The sequence below is a fragment of the Moschus berezovskii genome, chromosome 6, assembly GCF_049115385.1.
Source record: "Moschus berezovskii isolate FMDL1 chromosome 6, NW_MosBer_1.0, whole genome shotgun sequence".
In the NCBI taxonomy this organism is placed as follows: Eukaryota; Metazoa; Chordata; class Mammalia; order Artiodactyla; family Moschidae; genus Moschus; species Moschus berezovskii.
Window position 1 is genome coordinate 120,001,440 of NC_142465.1, and position 21,715 is coordinate 120,023,154.

The following is a 21,715-nucleotide window of genomic DNA, read 5'->3' on the forward strand; positions in this document are numbered from 1 at the left end:
CCTCAGCCACCTCCCACTCTGGGATGGGGAAGCTGATGTATCTGATTCAGACGCTGATAAATATGGGGGCAGGGGCGCCAGAGGCTGTGCCCAGGGTGGGGGCACTGGGAGGGACAGAGCTGAGATTTCAGGTCCAGGGCTCGCCCCGTCTCCCTCCCTCTCCACACCCTGAGGGCATGTCCTCCTCCGAAAGCCCACCTGGGGGCCCCTCCCCCTGGATCTGGGCCTGGGTGCCCAGGCGGATGGGGGCTGTGTGATGCCAGGCTGCCTCGGAACAGCGGGCAGTGGCCAAACCGGCCCCGCCGCATGCCTCCAGCCCTCGGCAGGAATGCCATTCATCCTCCCTGCTCACAGGGCCTCTGGCAGAAGCAGCGAGGCCTGATGGCCAGCCAGGGGTCCACGGAGCTCCCAGGGACCTCAGGCTGCCTTGCCTCACCCGGAGAGGGCAAGGAGTGCCCCGGGGCAGTGGCGTCATGGAGTCACAACCGCCCAGATACAGCTGGACAGACCCACGGAGACCCTGAGGACGGATCCCCCTGGGGTCAGAGGGGGAAGGAGACCCAGAGACAGACGGGGCCAGGGCCTCCCGCTTTCAGCCTCCCTCTCCCAAGAGCAGACCCCGGAACCAGGCCATGACCCTCCTGCCCCTGTGGCCTGACCCAGGCTGTCTGGGGAGGCCTCAGAGTCTGTGTCCAGCCCCCCAGCTGTGGCCCTTGCTTGGTGAGGACAGGCCCAAAGTTCTTGGGGGCCCCCCCAGCAAGGTGTGAAGGACAGGGTGGGGGAAGGGCCATCAGCACAGCGCCAGCTCTGCCCACACAGCGGGGTCCAAAGGGTGGGAGGCCTTGTCCTCAGGGGACAGCTCGGGCGTCTCTCCCCCACCCCCGCGGCAAGGGCTGCAGAGACTTCACACACTTGCTTCTCTGATTCCAGCTTTATTGGAGCCGAGCGCTCCCCACCCGGAGAGGCCAGACACAGCCCATCAGAAACCCGCCAGCTCTCCTGAAGGGGTGGGGGGTGGCCACCAGCATCCCTGCCTGGGCCACACGACACCCCCGCCCCCACCCAAGGGAAGGGTGACATCCTATTAGGGGAGGGTGGGGTCTTGGTGGCGGCCACCGAGTAGCCGAGGGACAGTGCACATGACTTGGTGGCATCAGGGGCCCCAGGGGTCCAAGGGCCGCTTTCAAGCAGAAGGAGGAGCCTAGCTCGGGGACAGCGTGGCCATTCCCCTGCCCTCCAGTACCCAGTGTAGGCCACAATAATTTAAAAGACACTATAGACATTTCGACGCTATATAACAATATAAGTTAACCAGGTTTCTCGGCAGAGGATGCTAGGCCTGTGGACTCAGGGGGGTCATCCTGGGACCTGGGGTAGGGGGGAGGGAAGGGGGCTGGGGGCTTTCACAGTGGCCTGGGAGCTCCCAGGACAGCAGCTGTTGGTGGCATGTCCTGGCATCATGCAGGCAGGCAGGGTAGACACCAGGGCCAGGGCCCAGTGTCACTCACCCCAGGCTAGTGTCCAGCCCACTTGTCTGGTTAGTGGCCTGAAGGTACACTTCCATGGGATTCTGACAGAAGACGCCTTAAGCTCAGGCCAGGGACGAGTGCACGGACAGTGGTGTACTGCGAGCCAGCGCGCACCGTCCTTTCCGGCCCTGGACACCTTGTGCCTCGGTCTCCCCAGGGTGGGCAGGAGTATCGGCAGAGGGCATGTCCAGCGCTGAGTCTCAGGTCCCTACTCTCTCCCCACCTGGCCCACGGCTTAGAGCCAAACAGGACCCCTTTCCATTCCTGTCTCCCCGGTTTCAGGGTAACTTAACCTCAAGGAAGGGTCTGCGTGGGGTGGGGACCACGGATGACTGGAGGGCAGCTCTCTGCTGGCGCAGCAGGTGGGACCCTGGCAGAGCAGTGCCCTGGATCTTAAGCTTTCTCAGCATCAGGGTCAGGATGAAAAGAACTGGACTGGGCAAGGAGACCACCAGAGAAACCCTCAAAGGCACCTCGGGGAGGGGGCGCGGACCCCACTGAAGCTGGCAGGGGGAGGAAGGGCACAGCCAGAGTTTTCAAGGCATGGGGACTGCCTGTCACCCTGGGTGTCCCCAGAGCACGTCCTTCAGGTCAGGAGCCCCGGAATGGCAGTCAGGAAGCCTGAGCCCAGGTGAGAGCCTCCACTCACAGCCTTGGGGGTCTCTCGCTAGTTCTTGAGCTACTCTGGGCCTCAGGGTCCCCATCTGTCGAATAAGGCAAATACCCCTGAGCTGTCCCCCTGTCCCACCAGCCTGCCCTGGCACAATGCTGGGGGTCCAGCTGATTCCAGGGTAGAAGGCGGTTCTGTAAACTAGGGGGGCATCAGGCTGGTGGGGGGCTGGAAGAGCAACAGCACTCAGGGACACAGCACTCCTGGAACCTGACGTGGGTGACAATCTGATTTGCTAGATACGATTTTCAAAAGGAAGGAGGAAAGAGCCAGAGGTCTTTCCATGGTCTGTCCGTGGCTCTCCTCACAGGCTGTCTCGGCCATGCTAGCCACCAAGGCCCCCGCCCAGCTCACGTGGAGAGCACGTGCGCCGGCCGTCTCCCCCTGGACAGCGCCATACACAGGGATGCTCCCGCGGGTACCCAGGGGCCAAGAAGGGGACACGCTAACAGAGTACAGAGTTAGGACCGGCTATGCCATAGTGCTAAAATCCTCTTCGGATACTAAGAAAACATAAATAATTCTTGTGGACATCTGCCCAGACTGCCCCGGAGCCCAGTGACCACTGAGGCCTGGGACAAAGTCTTTCTGCATCCTGTACCACCAGGCTGGGGGAGAAAGATGCTCGGAGTCTTGTCGCTTTGTTTCCGGGTATGTGTGTGTCCTTGAGGTTCACGGTCCCGGAGAAAAGAAATGCACTGGGCGCCGCCGGGGACTCTCGCGCCACAGGCCTTGCCCTCTGGACCAGCTGACGGGCACTGTTCTGCCGCAAGCGGGGACTGGTGTGGCAGGAGAGAGCCGCTGTGGGCCAGGAAAAGGGGACCGCCCCGTGGGAGCTCTCCCGCTGCTGGAGCGCCCACCTCCGCACACACCGCTGCCTGCGCGGTCAGGCGCCGGGGCGCGGGGCGGGGCCTCGGCGGCACAGCGGGCGGCGCGGGCGGGGCCGCTCACTTGCAGGTGAAGACCTCGGTGCGCTCGCTGCACGTGTTGCACTTGACGAAGCAGCACCAGTGGAACTTGCAGTTGCACTGCCAGACCTTGGTGTACTGGTGGGTGTTGTAGCCCCGGCCGCAGCACATGGTGTCGCAGCCGTCCGCGCCGGGCGACGTGCGGTTGCACAGGCGGCCCTGCGTGCCCACGCTGCCCGTGGCCGCGTCCTCCTCGCAGTAGTTGGGGGACTTCTCGATGTACACCAGGTCCGTCTCCATGGGCTTCTGGTAGCTGCGCAGCTGCTTGATGCGCAGGAAGGTGGGCTGGCGCAGGCGGCTGGCGCGCACCACCTCGACCTGCACGGCCACGTTGTACTTCTCCTTCAGCAGGTGGCCCACCTCGCGGAACTTGGGCAGCGTGGTCCAGCACGTCTTGGTGGTGCACGAGCCTGACACACCATGGCACTTGCACTCCAACTTCATGCGCTCCTCCAGGACCTGCGGGCCACAGGGCAGGCTCAGTACCGGCGGGGGAGGTGGGGGAGGGGCGATGGGTGGTGGGGGGCCTTCCACCGGGCCTCCGTCTGACCCGGATCTGGCTCCCCACTTCCCACCGTGTGACACACATCAGTGTTTCCTCCTCTCTGAGCCTCCGTTTCCTCATCCATGAAATGGGGCTACTGACCACAAGGTCCCTTACTGCACAGGACCCTGTGAGGATCCCTGTGAGAATATTCAGAACTCGGCAGAGCAAGGCGTGCGCTCATCAAATGTGTTCCACGAGATTCTCACAACCCTTCAGGGAGCTGGAAGTCACGGCACTGATGAGGAAGCTGAGGCTGGGTGGATGGGGCAGGCGTGGGGCTCACTGAAGGTCACAGAGCAGCCGGGGGAGAAGCCGGTGCAGGCACCCCTCCAGGCGGGGTAGCAGGTCCAGCAAGAGCAGGTGCTCAGTAACTGCGGACCCCCACCCGGTCTCTCCTCTCCCCACCCTGGTGCCTGGTGTTGGCTTTGGCATGCAGTCAGCACTTAATAAGTGGCTGTTCAATGGAAGCCTGGCACGCACATGGAGCTCTGCACACCTTTGCTAAAGGACAGAGTGGGGGCAGGTGGGGGGTGAGCGCACGGATCAGTGAGGCCCAGGCGTGCCGTCTGCTGGGAAGCCGCCCTCCGACCAGTGTTGTTCTTTCTCCCCAGCTCCCCGAGGGCCCGTGATGGGTGCAGCCGTGTGTTTTCCTTGGGCCTCCCTCCTTGGCCCCGGAAGGCTGATTCCCAGAGCCAGCCCTGACCCCGGGCACTCATTTACTCAGATCGAAAAGGCCCTGCCAGCCAGGTCTGATTAAAGATGGGGAATCATTAGCTGCCGCCCCACAACTGCACAAGGGCCATTTGTCAGCTGTCTTAGCTCCCGCTGGCCTCGCTGTGACAGCCTAGCCCTCCGTGGTCTTGGCCACCCTCTGCCTCCTGCTCCAGAACCCCAGCCCTGTCCCTCAGTGAGTGAGTGAATGAGCAAGTGAGAGAAACAGAGGAACGTCCCGCGGCGCTGGTGACGCCCAACCCCTTTCCCGCCCACCCTGACCGCACGGGCTGTGGACCAAGGTGAGGAAGCCCGGGACGCCCAGGAAGCTGACACACAAAGCAGCAAAGTCAGGCGCTTGTGAGAGCGGGTGGTTGCCTGGTGCGGGGGCTTCCTGGAGGAGGTGGTGCCTGTACTAGGTGTAGACGGAGGAGCAGAGAAGCTCATTAGACAAAGAGGAGCGGCATTCCAGGAGGGGTGCATCGCGAGAAAGTCTGGAGAGCCGTCACCATCGCCACGAAGGGAAGATTCGACCCAAATGTGCGGCTGGCGGCCTGAAGTTTAGGGGGCGAGGGTCTCCTCTTCTGTGTGGATGATGTCCTGGGTGGAGACGGATGGGGAGGGGGCAGGAGGGAGGAGACGGAAGGCTGACGCTCCACCACCGGCAGGCCGTGGTGGGGAGGGACCCCATGCTTGGAGGAGGGGAAGGGGGCCCAGGGGAATATTCAGAACTGGAATTGCAGGGCGTGATGACTGCCGTGGGGCGTCTGGGTTGGCGGCACCGGCCAGAAGTCTGGTCTGGGGATCTGGGTGAAGGTGCGACCTCTTCAGAAAATATGTATCTAGGCCTCTCCTCTGCCTCCCAGCCCTCTCCTCACTCTTGTTCATCCCAGTCTGACCTCTCCTTCCGCTCCCTCCACCCCACCCCATGATCATCTTTGCTTGGACCGTTGTGTGCTGTCGCTTCAGTTGTGTCTGACTTTTTGTGACCCCATGGACTGTAGCCCGCCAGGTTCCTCTGTCCATGAGATTCTCCAGGAAGAATCCCGGAGTGTCCTCCAGGGGACCTTTCCTCACTCTACTAATCTGCCCTTCAGAGCTTGGAAGCTTCCTTGCCCTGGTCACTCTGCCTGCCATGGATGCTCCAGGCCAGGAGCTGACCGGATGCATAGCCCTCTCAGAGCCCCAGCCCGGGGGGCAGCTGGCCCCACCCCATGCTGCTGGCCCAAGAGGTGCCTCCTCAGATGGGCGGTGATGGCCAGAGACCTGGCAGAGTGTCCAGGCTAGCCTAGGTGCAGGCCGGGTGGTCCATCGGTGTGCCCACGTTGGCCCACTGAAAGGCTGCCTGCTGCCCCGCTCTGCCGCCCGCCCTGAACCCCTTCCCTCCACAGTCAGCTCCTCTATGGCCAGGCCGGTGACAGTCTGCAGATGAAGCTGATTGGACCGCCGTGTGCAGAGCAAGGGTCTGAAGCCTCGCTTGGCTGGGTCCCCGGGGCTCACTCTCCCGGGAAGTGATCACAGGATTCAAGAATGTGCTGTTTCCGGCTCCAGAGCGCTCATGATAAGACAGAGAGAGATGGTGGTGCCAGCCCCCACTGCCCCAGGAGACCACCTAGGAGGGCACAGAGAGACCGACCCACCCTGCCCAGAGGAGCTGCTGGCTGAGCCCTGGGCCTCACTCCTCCCCTAGGGAGCTCCAGAAAAGGGCAGACTGGGGTTCTTCCCAGAATAGGGGCTGGCCTACACTCTGGGGAGGGTGCTCAGTTAGGGGGAGTCCCCTGAAGAAGCTCAGAGTTGAGCAGGTCTGCACACTCAGCTTGTCTGATCCTGGCCCACAAGGGATTCAGTGGGCAGTGTGCCAGTCTGGGGTGGGCTGAAGAGTGTCCTCGCAAATGTGTGTCCACTCAGCCCCTCAGAATGTGCCCTTCTTTGGAGATGGGAAGTTTGCAGATGTAAGTAAGGTAAGACTCGCGATGAGATGGTCCTGGTTCGGGGGTCCGAGTCCAGGGACCTGTGTCCTTGTAAGAGACAGGAGAGGAGGGACACAGACGCAGAGGAGGTCCGTGTGAAGACAGAGGCAGAGACTGGATGATGCGGCCACAAGCCAAGGAGTGCCCGCGGCCCCTGGAGCTGGAAGAGGCCAGAAGGACCCTCCCCGGAGCCTCTGGAGGGAGCTCGGGCCTACAGACACCTTGACTTTGGGCCTCTGGCTCTGTGCGAGGAAGCCACTTCGCTGTGGGACTTCAGTGTGGCCTGGCTGCTCTACAATGGGGCCAGGGTGCCCCAGCACTAGAGTGACCCGTGAAGGTTTGGACTCAGCTCTCCAGGAAACCTCAGAAGCCATGCCCACCCATCTCAGCTGCCATGATAAGCCCCCAGGGGGCCCTGTGTGGTCACCACCACTGGCCTTTTCCAAGATCTCAGACTACATACGGGCTGCACAGCACCACGGGGTTGGGGCTGTTGGGGGGCAGGGGGAGGGGCACAAGGTGCCTTCTACCTGAGGGGGAGGAGATGGACATGGGAGAGGGACAGGGCCAGCCAGGGCTTCATGGACAGCTGGGGACAGTGTCAGCCGGAGAATCCTGGCTGCTGACCACGTTAGAGGCCTTTGCTGTGGCTGCCCTGGTCCCGACAGGCCCTCGCACGGCTCATCTGCCCCCCCTTGCCTCCAACAGTCTGCTTCTCCTTAGAGCATGGCTTCCGGGTTTCACGGCTCCACCCCAGTCAACCACTCCGCACCCTCCCCCCCAGCCCCCCCCTTCCCCGCCGCCTCCAATATATTGACTCTTCTCCATCCCAACTCCTCCACCCCCACCCCGAACAGCCCCAGGCCCATCCTGTTGTCAGCCCTCCTGTCTTCCTCAGGCCCAATCCTGCTAGTCTCCACTTCCCCTATGCCTTTTTACCACCTGGCAATTGCCACCCCCCACCTCCCAGCCATCAAGTCCCCAAATATAAAATGGAGACAGTGAGACTGTTCTCCCAAGGGTGTGGGAAAGCCCCTGCTCAAGAACTAAGCCACTGCAGAGGCTCAAAGGGGATTGGTTCAGTTTAGACTTCAGATGTGCCTCCTCCTCCAGGGAGCCCTCCTGGTGCCCTCCATGTAAGTGAATCTCTCTCTCTTCTGCCCTTCCAGACACAGATCACCATTGCCTGCACCCAGAGAATGGAGCCTGGGGCTTCCCTCATGGCTCAGATGGTAAAGAATCTGCCTGCAATGCTGGAGACCCAGGTTTGATCCCTGGGTCAGGAAGATCCCCTGGAGAAGGAAATGGCAATCCACTCTAGTATTCTCGCCTGGAGAATTCCATGGACAGAGGAGCCTGGCAGGCTACAGTCCGTGGCGTTGCAAAGAGTCAGACCTGACTAAGAGACTAACACACACACACATACACAGAGACATGGAGAACGGAGCCTAAACGTCATCTGCAGACGCCATGGAGACGAAGACTCAGTTCTTCACTCATTTGTCCATCTGACAATAACTGGACAACCACTGGCTGCAGGACAACCTCCGCTTCTATAAGATGAAGTCAAAGCCTGGGCCTGGCGTTCAAGGCCCATTCTGGGCTGGCCCCTGCATATGTCTCAAGCCCTGTCTCACCCACCCCTGGTGCTCCCACACGCCCGAACCCTCTGCAGTTGCCCCCTCTTCCCCTGGGTCCCTCCCCCGCCCTCAACCCTCACTCTCTGCTTCTGCTCTTCTCAGCTCTGGCACGTCCTTCGAGGTGTCCCGAGGACACCACTGCCTTCAGGAAGCGACTGCTGCCCTTCCCTCAGGCCCCTGGGCTCCCTGCATGTGGGCCCACTGGGTGCTGGGGGAGCTCCCACAGCCAAGGCATGTCTCACTCCACCTGTGCGCTGTGCCCAGCATAACTCCTGGCGCAAAGACTGGGCAGGAGCATTGGTTGACTGAATGAGCTCAGCTCTGCGCTTGGGGGCAGAGGACATTTTCAAGTCTTCTTTGCCAGGAAAGGCTAGTCTGTCCCTGGCCTGCAGAGCCCCTCAGGCCCTGGTGCCCTGGGTGCAGCCCCCAGGGCTGGAGAGCCAGACCCAGAGGCGTTCCGCTCGGCTGGCTGCCCTATCTCGGGCCATCTTGCCGCCATGGCGGCCGCTCCTCCCAGCCCAGTATCTGGGGCCCTCATCTCCCCGAGGCGGGGCTGGACCCGCCCTGACTTCTTCCCCACTATGTCCCAGCTTGAACACCTTCCTTGATCACGCACATCTCTGCACCCCACCCCACGCATGAAGCTGGCTGCTCAAGAGGCAGTTTCTGCCTTTCCTCAGGCTGCTCCTGCTTCCTGGCACCACCACTTCCTCCAGCCTCCCAAAGTGAATCAAAGGCCACCTCCTCCAGGAAGCCTTTCTGGGTGTATTGGCATGACTCCTATAGGAGCGGGGCAGGGACACAGACTGTGGCCTAGAGGCCTTCCCCGCCCCCGCCCCCGCCACGACGCTTGCCAGGCCCGGCTCCTACCCCGTGTGCCAAAGGGGTCCCTGTCTCACACCACTGCCCACCAGCTGGGGGCTGCGGACATATCACTTCTCTAGTCCCACCCTCAGTTTTCAAATCTCTGCAGTGGGAATAGAAAGGCCCAACGCTTAGAGCTTAGGACTGACAAGAGATGGCTTGTGCCCAGCACTACCCACCCTGCACCTTCAGGGCTCAGTTCACCAACTCCCTTCGCTCGAAGAGAAGCCCAAATCTCAGAGAGTTCCGGACCCTCCCTGGGTAACTGGGTGACGCAGCTGTCACACCTGAAGCAGGCCTGCCCCGCCCCGCCCCCTGCCTGCGTCGTCCCGCCCCTTTCAGCTCCCGCCCCGCCCAGTTCCGTGTCGCCCCGCCCCGCCCGCCCCGCCCCGCGCCCGCCCTACCTTCCTGCCCGCCTCGTTGTTGTGCAGGTTCATGAGGCGCCTGGCGTTTTTCTTGATCTCGCGGGCGTCCACGAAGCGCCGGGAGAAGTCGATGCCATAGCGCACGTCGGCAGAGCAGCCGCCCCACTTCCAGCCCTCGGCCTGGTTGTAGTAGCCCTGTTTCTCGCGGTCGCAACCGCAGTTGCTGAGGTTGCCCTGGCTGCAGGCGGCGGTGACGGCGTGGGCCACGCCGGCCGCGGTGATGGCATAGGTGAAGGCGGCCTCACGGCTCCCTGCGGGGAGGGGACGGGTGCGGACGGTGAGCCCCGCAGGTCCCAGCTCTGTGGGCTCAGGCGGCCCGGTGCTGGGCCCTGATCCTGCTGCCGGCCAGCCATGTGACCCAGGGCTCAGCCCTGGCCATCTCTGAGCTTCCGACTCAGCCACGTGGGGCTGATGGAACCCACCTGGCAGGGCTGTCGTAAGGACAGTACACCTTGGGCACTCGGTGCGTGCCCTGGCCCTGCTGCCAGCACGAAAGACCTTTCTCTTCCTGTCCCAGGAGCCTGGGCGGGGGTGGGGGGAGTGTGGGGGCAAGGGGTGGGGGTGCAGTTTCCAAATGGGAGACAGCAGTTGGGGGTCCTGGGAGGGACTGTTTGGGGTCTGCACCTCTGCCAGCCTCCCAGCACTGCTCTTCACAAGCCGACCACCTGTGCTGATCCCTTTAGAGGCGCCCACCCCACCGGCTAGGGGCCAGGCAGCATCCCCCCAGCTTGCAGTGGACCCCGAACCCCTTTGCTGCCATCTCTCTCTCGAACCACCCACTGTCACCCCCTCACCAGGCTCTGGCCGCCTGAATCTTCCTTCTCCATCACCCCTGCCTGCTTCAGGGGACACTGAACTGCCAGGCTGGGGCACCGGTCTCCCCTGCCACCCCACTCCCCAACCATCCTCCAGGCGGGTGCAAAGTGCAGTTCCGCACACATGTGTACTACGCACACATTCCCTCCCCCTCCGCTGCCTGAGCTGGAAAGGGAAAGCCTGAAGTCCGTGCAGGGTTGGATCCCCAGCCCTCTCTCCCTATCTTCCACCCCAAACAACTCAAATTCCGGTGCTGGTCACATGCTCCTGGAGGTTTCCTGGTCTTTTGGGTGGAATTTCCTTCCCTTTCATGCCCAAATTTTTACAGCCTTCCAAAGCCAGTTCCAATGTCTCCTCCTCCAAGCAGCCTTCCCAGACCACCAGCCAGAAGACAGCCCCGGCTGCCTGACCACCCTCAGTGTCAGATCTGACCCTCTCATTGCTCTTGACACTGTTCACCTGGTGAGGCCTACCACTGGGACTTCCTGGCTTCACGTGGGTCAAAGGCCCCTTAGTTGGGCAGTCCCAACTTGAATTCTTTATTTTCCATGCCCCGTCCCCTGCCTGTGCATCCAGCCATCCAAGCCCCAGTCTCTCAGGCACCGCTCACCTTGCCCACAAGCAGAGAGGCTCCCTGTGGGCCATGACGGGGACTGTGCAGTCCCCAGCACCTGCCACTAAGGGTCCAGAGCTCAGAGGTGTTGACTGGACCAAAGCCCGGCTCTGGTGGGTGGGAATAGTAGTGCCCTCAGCCACAGCAGGGGGTGGCCCAGTCAGACTCAGGGGACCTGGAAACCCAGGAGCCCTCCTTGCACAAGCCCAGCGCTTGTGCCCCAAGAGCACCAACATGCCCCGTGTTCTTGCCTACTGTCCCTGTTGTTGGGGGCTGGCATGGTGCCCCCAGCTTGAGAGAGGGCTGAGAGTCAAGTTAGGTCCATTCCACAAGCATCCACTGAGCACCGACTGCCTGCCCGGCCTCATCCTGGGTGCTGGCCATGTGCTCTGGGGCCCGCCTCCTCACCCACCAACCGGCTGAGGGGGGCTCATCCAGAGGAGTCCCCACTCCCCTAGGAGGCTCACCCTTGGTGAGGTACTTGTCCTCAGCAAGTACCTACACTCTGGGGGCTCACCCTGGGGGCCCACTTATCTGGGGTCCCTGCTCCCGGGGTTACTCCCATTCAGGATGAGGACCAGGGTCTCAGGGGCCCAGGGCGGAGGAGGCTTTGGTCAGCCTCCCTCTCAGAGGGGGCCATGGCTTCCTGGAAACTTCTACCCTCTGAGAAGAGCTGAGGGAAGGGTGGGGCCCAACACCCCTTTCTCCCCAGAAAGACCAGGGGCTGCAAAGGGCAACGCCCTCCCAGGGCCTTGCTGCTCATCCTGGTCGGACCCGTTCTGCCTACACTTTCGCCTCCTGCCTGGGGACCACTCTAATGTCACTGCTCGGTCAGAAGTCAGCCTCAGCCCAGTGAGGGGCTCTTGGAGAAGCACGGAGGAGCCCTGGCCACCAGCCGGGAGCGCCGGACAGACAGGTCAGGGAGAGCGGTGCAAAGTGGGCGGCTGAGCTCCTTCTGTGGTTCTGGTGCCGCCCGAGCCCGGCAGAGCCTGCTGACTAGCTCATGCCTGGGTGTGCGTGGGCAGGGGAGGCGGCAGTGAACTTGGGGGATTCCAGGAGAGGAGGTGACCACAGAGCTCTACGAGGAGGGGTGCAAGGAACCATGGAGCCTCCAAGGATTCCTCAATCTGCCTCTCAGTGGGGGGCTGGGGGGTGGGGTGGAGTAGTCAGGGAAGGCTTCCTGCAAGAGGTGACATCTTTAAGTCTTAACAAGAAGTGTGTGTTAACTCATTATGGTGTGTGTGTGTGAATGTGTGTGTGTGGTGTGTGTGAATGTGTGTGTGTGGTGTGTGTGAATGTGTGTGTGGTGTGTGTGTGGTGTGTGTGACTGTGTGTGGTGTGTGAATGTGTGTGTGTGGTGTGTGGTATGTGTGACTGTGTGCGTGGTGTGTGTGACTGTTTGTGTGTGGTGTGTGTGACTGTGTGGTGTGTTTGTGTGAATGTGTGTGTCTGTGTGTATGGGGTCCCAGTGTGTGAGCGTGTGTGTGTATAGTTGTGTGGTATGTGTATGGTGCGTGCACGCTCCGGGTACACGTTCAGCAGGTGCAGAGGTGTGCGACAGTTCGGTGTTCCTGGACCGGGAGTAGGAGATCAGGAGTCGTGAAGAAAGAGGTGGCCGAGGTGCCAGGGAGCCAGCGTGTGGGTGGCCAGAGATGTCCTGTGAAGTGGGTGGCACTTTCAGCCCGAGTGGGGGTGAGCAAGAAGCTGTGGGGTTTAGACCTCAGAGCCCATGCTGGCTGCGGGGGGAGGGGGCTCCTGAAACTATTTAGCAAGCAGATCAGCGGAGCTGTGCATCCCTCCTCCTCACCGGCTCTCACAGTGCCAGTACCCCCTGGCCCTTCATCCGTGTTCTCATCAACCTGTCCTGACAGTCATGTGACAGGTTTCATCCTTATTCCCATAGCACAGGTGAGAACCCCGAGGTACACAGAAGCCGTGAAGTGAAGTGAAAGTCATTCAGTCGTGTCCGACTCTTTGCCACAGTCCATGGACTTCTCCAGGCCAGAATACTGGAGTGGGTAGCCCTTGCCTTCTCCAGGGGATCTTCCCAACCCAGGGATGGAACCCAGGTTTCCCTCATTGCAGGTGGATTCTTTACCAGCTGAACCACAAGGGAAGCCCAGGAATACTGGAGTGGGTAGCTTATCCCTTCTCCAGGGGATCTTCCCGACCCGGGAATTGAACTGGGTTCTCCTGCATCGCAGGCAGGTTTTTTACCAACTGAGCTATAGGAAGCTGTGAAACGGGGTGTTAATGGCTGAAGCAGGACTTGAACCCGGGCAGTGGAATCCAAGCCCAGCTTTGCAGAGAGAGGGCCTGGAGGTCATCCTACCCACTATGTGGCCTCTTTGCCCTCAGTCACCTTGGGCAGGAGGAGAGGGGAAGAGGATGCACAGCCCCTTGGAGGGGGCGAGATTCTGCCTCTGCCTCTGCCTCTGTGGGCAGTGGGGTGGGGGGTGGGGGAGTGCTAAGCAGCAGGTGAACACTGGTTGGGAGCCCTGGGGAGGCGGAGCTAGCCTCACAGTGGGCGTGCCACACGCTGGGCACCGGGCAGGGGGTGAGGAATCTCCTCCGGTTGTGTAATCCACCAGGAGGCCAGGCCCACGGAGTTAAAAGTCCCGCAACCAAGCCCTGCCTGAGCGAGCAGGATGTGGGCGTGCCCTCAGAGGCCCTGGACGCCCCCCATCCTCTTCTTCCCCAAAGGCCCTTCCTCCCTGGCCGCAGCCAGAAGCGGGGCGCCCCCTCCCATCCCCCCTAAAGCCCCAAGCAGGCCGGCAGGTGCCCAGGCTGCGTGTCTGCAGGGCCTCTCCCAGCGCCCCCGCCCAGCGCTTCTGCTCTCGCCTGGTTTCTGCCGCGCTCAGCTCAGGCCCGGTTACTCATCCGTTACTCACCGGGCTGCCACTCCCGCTAATTCCTTTTTTATTTGGTTTTAATGAGCCAGGCCCTCTCATCTCACCATGGAGACAAGGGGGAGGTGAGCATGAGGGAGGCATGGTCTGGGGAGCCGAGGAGTCACGTGGGGTTCGGGATGGAGGGGATCGCTCCCCCTGCCCCGCGCTCTGCAGATGCCTCTCATTTAATGCAACGGCTTTGTTGCCCCACTTCACAGAACTGGACGCTGACTCGGGGGCTGACTCACAGTGTGCCTGGCCTGCAGGAGGACGTGGGCCCCTCCCCAACCAGATCACACCGGGGCCGCTGCCTGTCCTCTAGGGTGAGAACGGGGAGGGCTCAGATTAGAGAGAAGCCTCTCAAACCTGTGGGCCTTGTCCCAGCAAACATCCGGGACTCCCGGGCCCTTGAGATGCCCTCCAGCCCTGCCCACCTGTCCCACCCACCAGTCTGTGAAGCCCTGCTGTCCAAGCCCAACAGCTGGTCGCCTGTGGGCAGGTGCAGCTGCGCCCCAGGCACACCACTCTGCTGGGGCAAACAGCAGCCCGATTCCTTGCTGTCTGCGTGGAGAACATTGGCTCCCTCTTCATGGAGCCCTGCCTGCCTGCCCGCATGCCTGCAGCTCACCCAGGCTCTGAACACAGATAGGAGGACCCCTGCTTCCAGAAGCCCCGCTTTGTGGTGAAATGCCCTCCCCGGCTCTTGCTAGGTGCCCGCAGGCTGCAGGGGTGGTGGGCAGGATCCATGTCTGACTCCTCCGTGTGCCCCCACCCCGCAGCATTATACCCTGAGCCCACACATGAGCAGGGCGGGGGCTGGATGTGCGACATGGCATCATCCCCTTCTATCTCCACGACCACCCACGGAATAACTCCTCTGGATGAGACCCATCTCACAGATGGGAACACTGAGCCTCAGGGGCGGGAAGTGATTTGCTCGGGCAGCAGCAGCGACGGACACGTGAGCACAGCGGCTGCTGCAGATGCAGCCGGTGATGGGGGTGGGGAGCTGGGTGGAGGCAGCCGGGACGGTCTGTTGGGGCCAGCCGCTGTCCTGGGGGGCACCCTTTGCGCTTGGGAGCCCAGGGGCCCTGCTTGGGATCCAGAGCCCACCCCAGACGGATCTCCACCCGCAGACCCCAGAGCCAGCAGCAGGCCTGGCTGTCTGTCTGGCACTCGGGACAAGGTGGGCTCTGTGAGCCACGCAGGGCCCCCAACCTGAGGTTTCAGGGAAGCAGAGAGGGAGGCTCGGGCAGATGGGGAGGAGCAGGCAGGGTCGCCCTGGACTTGTGCTGTCACACCAGCTGTGCAGCCCCAGGCAAGTCACAGACGCTCTCTGAGCCTGTGCCCCCTTTTGCCCCATGATCCCAGGACAGCTCAAAGAGCAGACAATATAAATAGGCATTTCCCTCATGGCCACCAAGTGAGGGGGCCAGGGTGCGCCATGGACAACCAGGTGCAGCTCGGGGCCCCCAGGACGGGCCAGGCACCTCTCTGTGCTATCCACAGCCTCCTCCCAGGCAGCCTGCCCAGCTGCCCCCTCCACACATGTTCTAGACGAATCCAAAACAGCTGATCCTCGGAGACCACTGCCCCATAGGTAAACCGAGTCGCTGGCCACTCAGGGGCCATCCAGCTCCACTCTCTCTTTCCCACTGGTTATTCAAACTTAACCCCCTGCCCTGCCCCCGCCACTGCATGCCAGCCAGACCTGAGGTCCAGGGAAAGAGGGTCTTCCCGGATCATCAGGGCCTCGCCCACCCTTCCATCCCCTCACCCTGACCTCAAGGAGGACCCTGGGGACCAGGCAGTGATTTGTGAGCAGTTAATGGAGGAGAAAATGGCCAACCATTCCAGTATTCTTGCCTGGAGAATCCCATGGACAGAGGGGCCTGGTGGGCTACAGTCTATGGGGTCTCAGACATGATTGAGTGGCAGCACACATGCACACGCTGGGGGGGACAGATGTGGCTCCAGGGTAAGGCGGGGGCCTGGGAAGGACAGGGCTCCTCTCTCCCTCCCAGAGCAGAGCTCCCTTGCCCACCCTCCCCAGGCCCCAGGCACACACACCTACCTCACGGTCCACTCAAAGCCACATCCCACTTCCTAGCATCCCGAGGGGCCTGGCACACTATTTTCAGAAAGCCACGACCAGCACTAATTGAGCTCATGATGACCTGATTAACTGCAGGCCTGGGGAGGCATGGTGAGAAAGGTGCTTGTCCCCTCTGAGAAGTGGAGGTGGGAGGGCCTGGGGGGCCATCCGGTGCTACTCCACAAGGAGTCTGAGGCCCAGACAGAGACGGTTTGCTGCCCGAAGTCACACAGAGGCTCAGGAAGTGGGCAAACCCAGAACTGACATTCTGAAATGACTGAGGTGAGGTCAAAGTCAAAGGTCCCAGGGAGGGGCCTCAGAGTCAGAGCCCTAGAGTTCAAGTCTAGACCCTAAAACTGACCAGTTGGGTGGCCTTGGACCAATCAAGGGGCCTTTGTATATCTCAGTGTTCCCGCTTTGCAAAATAAGGATAATAAGGGTAACTGCTCTGATGTGGCCGAGTGCCCGTGTCACAGGACCCAAGTGTGGCCCCAGGGGCAGGCTGGCCTGGCACACAGAGGGTCGCTGAGCTGCACTTCATGTCCACGCGTGTGTCACACACCACACACGGCCTCTCCGTGATGTCCACAGGCTCGGGCATCCTGTGCACCGCTGCCTGTGTCCTCACACATGTGCCCTGGGAACACGTGTGCAAATGCAGTTCCCATGAGCGTGAGCAAATGTGTGCCCATGCTTGTGGCCAACAGCTCGGTTCTGTCAGACCCCACCTCTCTGCCAACCTGTACTTCCCCTGCTTTGAAAAAACACAGTATTTTCTACAATTCAATAATAAAAAGGCAAACAACCCAATTAAAAACAGGCAAAGGATCTGAATGGACAGTTCTCCAAAGAAGGTATAAAAATGGCCATTAAGCCCACAAAAAGATGTTCGACATCGTTAGCCATCAAGGGAGCAGATCAAAGCCACGATGAGAGCATGTCACACCCACTTTGCTGTTGCTGTTCAGTGGCCAAGTCTCGTCCGACTCTTTGTGACCCTGGGGACTGCAGCACGCCAGGGTTCCCTGTCCCTCACCATCTCCTGGAGTTTGCCCAAGTTCATGTCCATTGAATCAGTGATGCCATCCAACCCTCTCATCGTCTGTCACACCCACTAGAATGGCTAAAATAAAAAGACACTAACAAGTGTTGATGAGGATGTGGAGAAACCAGAACCTTCATGCACCGCTGGTGGGGATGGAAAATGGTGCATTCATTATGCAAACGGTTTGGCAGTTCTTCAAAGTGTTAAATACAGAGTTACTCTGTAACCCAGCAACCCCTCCCCTAGATATGTACCCAGGAGAAACGAACACGTGTCCACGCAACAGCTTGTATGTGAATACTAATGGCAGCATGATTCTCAACAGCCAGAAGGTGGAAATGACCCAAATATCCATCAACGGATGAATGGATAAAGAAAACACGGTCCCTCAACACAATGAAACACCTAAGACACATCGAGGATCAAAGTACAGACACAGGTTACCACACAGATGAACCTTGCAAACGTAACGCTCAAAGGTGCCAGACACAAAAGGCCACCTATCGTACGATTCCACTGATGTGAGATGGCCAGAGCAGGTGAGTCCATAAGGACAGAAAGCAGACAAGTGTTGCCAAGGGCGATGGGGACTGAAGGGTGATCGCTGAGGGGTACAGCGTTTCTTTTTGGAGTGATGAAAATGTTCTAGGATTGACTATGGTGATGGTTGCACAGCCTATGACTACACTGAAACCACTGAGTTGTATATTAAATGCGTGGGTTGTACTGATATGAGCTATATCTGAATAAAGCTGTTACACAAACACAGCAGGGACTTCCCCGGTGGTCTGGTGGCTAAGACGCCACACTCCCAAGGCAGGGGGTCCAGGTTCGATCCCTGGTCAGGGAACTAGATCCCACATGCCACAACCAAAAGTGACCCCTCACACTGCAAGGAAGATCAAACATCCTGCGTGCTGCAGTGACAGTCAAATAAAATAAATATTTTAAAAAACACAGCAAACTCCCCCCAAACAAAAGCAAACAAAAAACCCTACAGCAGCCGATAGTTTCAGGGGACTGAACACAACTCGTCCTAGTCGATTTAAACCTTCCTGGGGTCCCCCTTCACATGAGGGTGCTTAGCTCAGAGGAGGCAGGGGACTGGCCCGAGGTCACACAGCAGGCTGACCACAGAGCTGGGATCTGCCCAAGGACCCCAGAGTCCATGCTCGGACCACTCTCCACCCACCAGAATGGAGAAACCACACGGTCTGTCTCCTGCCTCTCTGACCAGACCTGGAACCAGGCACCCTACTCCCTCTCACCTCTCCTTCCCTCACGCCCCTGCAAGTACCATCCATATGTCTCCCCAGCACCAGCACAGTCCGGCCTCCTTACCGGCCCCACGGACTGGAGCCCCTACCCACCCCCAAGTCCAAGGCCGCCAAGCAGCAGGACAAGACTCATGACCTGGGAGGGGGCTCACAGGGCGTGCAGGTGGACAGCCTCAGTCAGAACCACGGAGGGCCAGTTGGACAGGGTGGCTGCAGGGAGGCACTTGGGTGGAGGGTGGCCAGTGCAGGCCCCGCACAGGAAGGAAGCTAAAGGGACTTCCCTAGTGGTCCAGCGACTAACACTCTGCACCCCCAATGCAGGGGGCCAGGTTCAATCCCTAGTCAGGGAACTAGGTCCCACAGGCCACAGCTAAAAAGACCCTACGTGCCGCGACGAAGATGAAGATCCCGTGTGCTGCAACCAAGACCCGCACAACCGAAATAATAAATGGACAAGGATATCGAAGGTGAGTCCTGAACCACAAGAGAAACGAGTCGTGCAAAGGCACAAGGATCAGTGTTCAGGCAGAGGGAACAGCAATGCTAAGGCCCCGAGGAGAGAGTGAGCTGGGGGTATGTGGTTTGATTCAAGAGAGACAGCCACACTGTGTGGACTCTGAGAACCCACAGGGAGGAGTTCACATTTTGCCATACAAAGATGAAGAGCCCCTGGAGGCGGCCACTGTGATGGACATTGGAAAGGACCCTCTGCTGATGGCAGGGGTGTGGTAGAAGAGGGGAGACCCATGGGGAGGCTGTGGAAGGGTCTGGGTAAGAAACGCTGATGGCCTGCCAGGTGGAGGAAGGAGGTAAGTAGCCAGGCTTGGGATACAGTCTGAGGGTGGAGCCAATGGGACCAGCCGGGGGACTGGGTGAGGAGGTTTTGGGAAAGACACGTCCAAAAGGAATGGGCAGCTGGTAGGGCCGTCACCACGAGACACGTGGAGAGGTCCTGGTTGGGGGAAATCAAGGCACTGCCTCGGCCACATGTAGAGGGCAGCCGAGCACGCACGCCCTGCCCGGGAGACTCGCAGCCCTGTCCAGATGGCCCTGGGGCTCCTGGGTGGCCCTGGCCCGGTCCTTCACTCCCCCAAGTCTGTTTGCCCACGTAACACGGGAGTGGGGCCCAGTACAGTGAGTTCCAGATGTCCTTTACAGGAGCCTTTGCCAGACTTGAACTCGAGGGTCCAAATGAGGCTGCCAGGGCTGAAGTAGGGTAGGCACGTGGGCCAGGGTGGACTCCCGGGGCCCTCCGGGCCCAGCCAGTGGGACACTGCCAGCTGGTAGGCTCCCCTGGTCTTCTGAGACCCCCACCCAATCTGGGCCTCAGACTCCCATGGAAGGCGGGGAGAACACCTCCCCTACCTGCAGCATGTAGGTGGAGAGATGGAGGCCAGGAGGCAGCCCCAGCTGCACCAGCAGCTCCTGGGGTCCCCCAGCAGGGTAAGTGCAGTGGCCGTGTGCCTCCTGGAGCTGCCACGGCCCAGCCAGGCCCCTGGGCCCGAGCCTTGGCCCAGTCACGGGACCTGGACAGGTGCCCCCAGCCTGCACTGCGTCCCGCACGCGTGGGGTGAGGCAGGAGGCGGTGCAGGCGAGCCCACAGGAGCCCCCAGGCTGATTTGTGCCCCCTGAAGACGCGGGAGCCCAGAGCCCCCGCCCCACCAGCCCCCTGGAGCCTCGAGGCCGCGGGGCCCCTGAAGACGCGGGAGCCCAGAGCCCCCACCCCACCAGCCCCCTGGAGCCTCGAGGCCGCGGGGCCCCTGAAGACGCGGGAGCCCAGAGCCCCCGCCCCACCAGCCCCTGCCAGCCTAACGTAGGGTTCTGGGAAACGGGGCCCGGCATGGACCCCGAGTGATGGCAGAGAGGCTCTCTTGCTCCCTGCTGCCTCTGTACCCCCTCCCTACCTCTCGGGGTCCAGGCTGTGGAGTGAGGGCTCTGAAAGTGCTCGGCTTACGTGGCTGCTTTTATCACCCATCTCAGAGCGGCCTGGACCCTGGGCCTGGGTGGGCGAGTGGGTGGGCGCGGGCCCGCCTCTGTGCTGTGTGTGTTGTTGTGTGTTGCCCTCTCCGGGCCCCTCTTGCTGGGAGGCTCTGCCGGTCCCTGCTCCCCGCCTGCGTCTCCATCCCTCTGTCCCTCACTGCCCCCCCACCCCGCCCCACCCGGCCCCCACCCCGCTGGTTCCTGGCTGAGTCAGTGTCTCCACGCTAAGCGCTTCCCCGCCGTTGTCATAAACACAGGGCTGGAAACAGCCGTGCCAGGTCCGAACACGCCGGCACACCCGCGCCCGAGGCCTTTGTTCTGACCTAGCGGGGCTCTCGCGCCCGCAGCGGCCTTCCCGCGGAGCCTGGCTCGGGCTGGGCCCGGGGGGCCCGCCTGGCCCAGGGCCCAGGGGTCTGTGGGCCCAGCTGAGCCGGCCTTCCAGGGGCTCCCGTCCTGCCCGGGGCTCTGGGAGGGCTGGCCAGGCGTCTCCCGGGACCCCTCTCCTGAGAGGGGTCAGCCCCAGGCAGCCTGCCCTGGAGACACTGCCCCCTTGCAGGCCTTGCAGCAAAATCAGTAGATGCCTGTGAGAGGGAACTCGGTGTGACCAGAGCCCCCTTCCCACATCCCGCAGTTGCCCCCTGCCCCCTCCCCCAACCAGGCACCTGGACCCTCGCTGGGCACAGGGCTGCACTCTGGGTTCAGATGACTATTTCTTACCCGTGTGTGACCTTGGGCAGGTCAGGCTTCCAGGGCCTCCGTCTGTGCCATGTGGACAGTGGAACCAGGAGCGAGTGGCATTTGTGTGAGGGCCTGGCCGCAGCAGCATTGGGAGGGATGGTGCCCCCGCTGCGGTGGCAGAAGGGACCCGTGGGGAGACAGGCTGAGATCTGGGCCAGGTTTGCCCCGGGAGCTCGAGGGTGGAGGCCTGCCCATGCTGCCACCTGTGTCCGGCGCAGTGGACAAGAGCCCAGAGGCCTGGACCCCTTGTCAGTGGAGCCTTGGGCAGAACCCCAGGGTGGGCACCGAGGGAACTTCCTGCCCCTATTCTGGGGAGACATTGTCCCAAGTCCTGGGGGAGTGAGGACCCCAGCCTCAGCCCTGGTGCCGGTGGGCAGATGGAGGCCCAGAGAATGTGAGGCTGTGCCCAGGGTCACCTGGTGGGACCCGGGCAGTTGGCCCAATCTGCTCTGTATTTCTAGCAGCGCCCTCTCTGCTCCCACAGCCTGTCCTGTCTGTCCCGGCTCTGCCAGTGAGGCTGGAAAATTCCCACCCTGGATGAGCGCCAGGCGGGCCTTGAGGGGCCACATGGATGGAGCAGCCACCAGCCAGCCCAAGCCCCGAGCTGGTCACCGCTGGACGGTCCAGAGCCTGCTCACCTCAGGAGCCTCTGCTCCTGGAGCTAGGGGCCTTCCGATGTAGGGTGCAGAGCTAGGGCCACCAGAGTGACCCCAGGCCTCATCCGTCCTGAGCCAGGAGTGAACCGGTGGGAGTGCTGCCCTCAGGGAAGTCTTCCTGGTGCTGACATCGGAGGCCCCGGGTGTCACTAGTCTCCTGGCGGCCTGGATCCTGAGCCTTGAGCCTCGAAAAGGTCTGTTCTGCTGCCTCGGGCTGGACCCCGGGGTGGGGGTGGGGGTAGGGAGGGACCAGACAGACAAAGATGCACCTCCCTGAGAG

At 61.4% G+C, this 21,715-nt stretch overlaps 1 protein-coding gene across 3 annotated transcripts in view; it reads right to left on the reverse strand.

The window, feature by feature from the left end:
• Positions 1-916: 916 nt before the first annotated feature.
• The window catches only part of WNT7B (Wnt family member 7B), a 54,131-nt gene continuing 33,332 nt past the window's right edge, over positions 917-21,715 (reverse strand). For 2 of the 3 annotated variants that reach the window (XM_055394545.2, XM_055394546.2), the window contains exons 3-4: positions 9,304-9,575; positions 3,016-3,626 (exon numbers count right to left, since the gene is read on the reverse strand). In XM_055394545.2, the coding sequence (XP_055250520.1) occupies positions 3,147-3,626; positions 9,304-9,575 (752 nt within the window). In that variant the 3' untranslated portion in view covers positions 3,016-3,146. Of the gene's footprint in view, positions 3,627-9,303; positions 9,576-21,715 lie in introns of all 3 variants that reach the window. The other variant, XM_088837570.1, reaches the window with a different exon arrangement.